The sequence below is a fragment of the Gracilinanus agilis genome, chromosome 4 (genome assembly GCF_016433145.1).
Source record: "Gracilinanus agilis isolate LMUSP501 chromosome 4, AgileGrace, whole genome shotgun sequence".
In the NCBI taxonomy this organism is placed as follows: Eukaryota; Metazoa; Chordata; class Mammalia; order Didelphimorphia; family Didelphidae; genus Gracilinanus; species Gracilinanus agilis.
Window position 1 is genome coordinate 490,178,504 of NC_058133.1, and position 4,660 is coordinate 490,183,163.

The 4,660-nt window shown below is 53.0% G+C and overlaps 1 protein-coding gene across 1 annotated transcript in view; it reads right to left on the bottom strand.

Annotated features, from left to right (window-relative positions):
* Window positions 1-1,210, bottom strand: part of MYO1C (myosin IC) — a 48,220-nt gene extending 47,010 nt beyond the window's left edge. The window contains exon 1 of the mRNA XM_044672940.1: window positions 1,136-1,210. Within this exon, the coding sequence (XP_044528875.1) occupies window positions 1,136-1,210 (75 nt within the window). The remainder of the gene's footprint in view (window positions 1-1,135) is intronic.
* Window positions 1,211-4,660: the final 3,450 nt, after the last annotated feature.

Sequence of the window (4,660 nt, forward strand, 5' to 3'; positions counted from 1 at the left end):
GGCGTCATCCCGGCCAGCTCCCCGGGATCCGGGAGCTGGCGCGCGCGCGCACACACTCACACAAACACACACTCTCACACACACGCGCGGGGACACGCACCCCGCCCCCCCAGCCCCACCCCTCATAAGCCCCCGCCCCCCGGGCCCTGCCCCCTCCCCTCTTCCCGCCTCCTAAGCTCGGTTCCTCAGCTCCAGCGCAGACCAACATCTGCCACCTCCCCCAGCCCTCTCCCTAGCAGGTTCCCCACCTACCCCGGCTCCCAGGGGTCTCAGGGGCCCCGGGACGCACCAGCAAACGCAGAAAGCCCTGCAGAGGCTCCGCACAGCCTCCCTAAGGTGGGCAAGCACCCAGCTTCTCTGGAAGCCTGCAGTGGGGCTGGGACTCCTCCAGCCCCCCTCCCAATCCTATCTCATCCCATCCCCGGCCCAAACAGCCCAGAGCCCGGGGACGTTCCGGAGAGGGCTGGCCTCGAGGCCCTTAACTTGGGTCGCTGTCGTCCTCCCCCCAAAGGGCTGAGGTTAACTCCTTCCTCTACCCCGCCAAAGGAGCAAACAGGCTAGTTGTTCCCCATCCCCCCTCCCTGCCCCACTCAGAAGGCAGCAGCCGATCAGGCTTAGATTTCTAGGGATCTCTAGGCCAGAGGAAACAATGGACCCCAAACAAGGCGTTTTGGTCCAGGTTTTAGGTTTGGAGTGGGAGGGAGCCTAGAGAGTGACAAAGTGACTTGCCTCAGAACACGCAGGTAATCCATAGCAAAGTCAGGGTTCGCACCCAGTTCTTCGGGGTCTGAATCCAGTGTTCTCTCCCCTGCCTTTTCCCGCTGTGGGTCTATTCCTTTTCCAGCTCAGGGCTGCTTCTTACAAACCTTTTGCCTGATTTGAAGCAGGGCGGACAGCTCCCGCCAGCCCTTTCTCCTCTCCCTGCCCCCTCCCCCCTCTCTTAGCTCAGTGGAGTGGAACAGCCACGGAAACCTCTTTCCAGTTTTCCCCATTCCAGCACCATCAGCCACTTCCTTTCTCCCACAGGGCAGCGAGTCCCTCGGTGCCCCCCAGGAGACGTCCATCCTTGTCCTCCGAGCCTAACTGTGGACTGGCTAGCATCATCCCCATTCCCACATCCTCCCAATTGACTTACAGTTTTGCAGGTGCCATGAGGGTAGACCACTCGAATGATCTCTCCCGTAGGGATGAGCTCCACTTGCAGCGCCATCTCAGCCCAAGGAATGCTCAGGCCTCCGAGCTGAGCTGAGGGCCAGGGCCTGTGCCCACTGCCTCCTGGAGCTAGAAATTTATGGCCTCAGTCAGGGCTTACCACTTGGGCTAGGTTCAAATCTGGCCCCAGGGGATGTGACCAAGTCCGGCTCCGCAGGACGCAGGCGGACAGTGGCCCCAGGGCTGGGGCCGGGAGCAGGAAAGGGAAGAGCTGATAGGGGCTAAGGAAACGCCTGCTGCCCCAGGTAACTAAGGGGAATGATGAGCTTCCCCCCCAACACACACACACTTCTCAGGATTCAGTGCTTCCGGTCAAGAGGAGGGTGGGACATCCCTCTCTCTAGCTTCCATGCCACTCCCATGTCTTGGGTCTTTCCGACTTACTCCCTGAAGTCAAGTAGCTTGGAAGCCCGTCCCATTCTTATCTGGGAGGGAAGTGGCAAAACAGGGTGGGACAGGTCAGGCCACTGGGGCCTCAGAGGGCAAACAGCAAATTCTCTCCCAGACATGCACCCCATTATGATCTGCAACAGTTGGGCCTCTTCACTGAATCTGATTGCTGGGGATTTCAGGAAGCTGCTTCAAACACTGTATGTCAGAATAAAGAGTGGCTTGCAAAGGGGTCAAATAGGTGGCTCAATGGATAGGAGCCTGGAGACAGGAGGTCCTAGGTTCAAATCTGACTTCATTCATTACCTAGCTGGGTGACCCTGGGCAAGTCCCTTAACCCTCATCACTTAGTCCTTACCCTTCTGCCTTGGAACCCACAGTATTGATTCTAAGACAAAAGGTAAGGGTTTACATTTTTTTTTCTTTTAATTGAAAAAAAACCAAGTACATTGAAAAGGGAAAAGTGGAGAGGCTGGTAGTAGGCTTCTAACTGGACAAGGTAATCAGGGTTTGGTGAAGGTTTTGAAATTGCATGTCCAAACTACAACTTCAAGCTGCCTGTGAGCCCCCTTCCTCCATTAACCCATAGAGAGGAAGTCTTCACGTTGGGAGGCTGGAGAGAGTGGCAGGGGCACGCATAAAATGTCCTTGGGTGCTGGGAAGCGGGGAACAGAGCAGCTCCTCTGTGCAGGCCCCAGCACATGTGCCAGTACTTCCCCCAACACTGTTCTAGAGCATCCGCACACATCTCATCCTCCTCTTCCGGGGGTCTTCATTAATTTTGAACCTTGGTTCTTTGTAGCACTCTGCTATAAGGCATCAAATCAACCCTATTACCCTTGCCTGCCCCTGGGTCATCACCCTCTCCCAAGGCTGTTTCCCCTCCCCCAACTCTTTCAGGGAGACACCCCCTTTTTCAGAGCAACTCTGGCTATGGTCAGATTATCTTCCATACCTCATGTCTTCACTGACCTTTCACCCTCATTTGACTGACCTCAGTGCCAAGGCCACCACTCCCATTCTCAATGTTTTTGGCTCGGGAAAGAATTCTTAATTGCTGCTCTTGGCAAGGAAGGAAGGTTCAAAAAAGGGCTGACATCTACTCTTCCCCATTGATTCGTCCTGGGACCTTCTCTCTCTACCCACTGCCCCCCCATCTCTGGTGGGCACCCTCTAGTTGTTTCTCTTCTTCCCTCCCCCTCAGGCCCACACCCCAATGTTCCTGTTTTCCCTCTACATTTTCATTGTTGTTAAATCACAGCTGACACTTTCCTGGCCTGGGTTGGAGCCCTGAGGACTTTGGCTGTTCCTTGTAGGAAGTGGAGGAGGAAATCACCTTTCCCAGATGGAAGAGAGGCTGCAGCTTGGGAAATGGGGCTCTAACTACAGTGAGACATTCTTTTCAGTCCTATTCTTCCAAATACCACAGGACACCCTACTCTGTTCCTTCCCTGGCACCCTCTGCAGCTTCTCCCTCCCAGGAAAGGCCAGCAGTTTCCTTCCTCTGGGAAGCACATCCATCCAGAAGCAGGTTCATTCCTGGCAGTCACACAATGGCCCTTATCAGACTAGGGAGTCAGGTCCCAGAAAAGTGAACGGACACAACGTCTCAGGCACTTCCTGTTTCCACAAAGAAGGCAGGGCTAGGTTCATAGCCGCCCCATATCCTGATGGAGAAGAGATGTCATTCCCCTCCAGCTCTCCTCTACCTCAATTAGAGCAAGCCTCACCCCTTCCATCTAGCAGAGGAATCTTGCTAACAGAAGGGACGTCTGTGTGCACAGACTTGTTCTGGTGGCATGACAAGGGGGTGGGGTCACAAAGTGGAGAAAATGAAAGGGCCAGACAGACCAAAGGCAAGTTAACTGAAAGAAGAAATCCAAACTGGAAAACCCCAAACTAGAAAACCAGTCATCTGAAAGTCAAGAGATCTGCAAGTCACGTTTCTAGACATTTCTCCCTCTGGCAGAGCCAAGGGAACTCTTCAGATTCCTTCCAGCTTGGACAGAGGCTATAGTGAAAAGAATACAAGATTTGGCTCCACAGTCCCAGAAGTCAAATTCCCATTCTGCTACTGAACTGGGAGAGCAGAGGCTTGGGTCTGTTTCCTAACCGGTAAAGAGGCCCCTTGCAGCTCTAAGTCCATGACCCCATGAATAGCTCCTCAGGTCAAGAGAAAGGAAGTGTTCAGGAGACCAAGCTCTCAGTCACAAGGGAGAGTAGATTTTAATGAGAATGTATGCAAAGTAGTTTCTAAGACTTTAAAGTGCTATACAAATGACAGCAATTATTAGACTAGGAGGCTTGGACCCTTCCCCAGAATTGGTCTTTCCCTTCTGGGCCAAAATGTGGCTTTCCTGCCTCTTGCCCTCAGCCCTGGCTGGAAATTTGGAGCCACTGCATAATGTAGGGTGAGGTTTTTTTTAGAGTTAGATCTAGGAGAGAGTTCATTTCAGGGATGAGGTGGAAGAAAATGGAAGGAGAAGAGGAGATAACAGAACAAGTACAAAGGACAGGAAGAGAGGATGTGGATTGAACTGGTATATATGAGGGGACATAGCTCCTTAGGCTGGAAGGTCACAGGAGGGTGGGGGAGGCAGGACACAGAACAAAAAGATGGGGATAGGTCAAGTGCAGGGAGGCTCCATCAGTTTGTTTCAGCTCAATTAGGTATTTACCAGGCAAATTTACTTGGTAAATACTGATATTAGAGAGTGGGACGGGAGGCAAAAATAAAGGTTGACAAGTCAAGGTGTCTCCAGTCCCCATAAGCACTTTCCTGGAGTTTCTCTAAGGACCACAGCCCTATCATTTGGAAGCTGATAAACTTCAGTCTCCATTAAGTGGGATCCTTAGGTCTGATTGATCCACGAGTCTGGTCCACCCCCAGGTCCCCTGCCCTGGACTATCTAGGTCTGGCACTACCAGGAATTGGAGGAGGGCCTGGATCTCTAGGGTCCTTTTCTCCAAGAGTCAGAGAGACTTGCATTCATCTTCTCCCCCTAAAACTGGGGCACCTGCTTCCAAGCAACATGGACAAGACCACACAAGGCCAGTC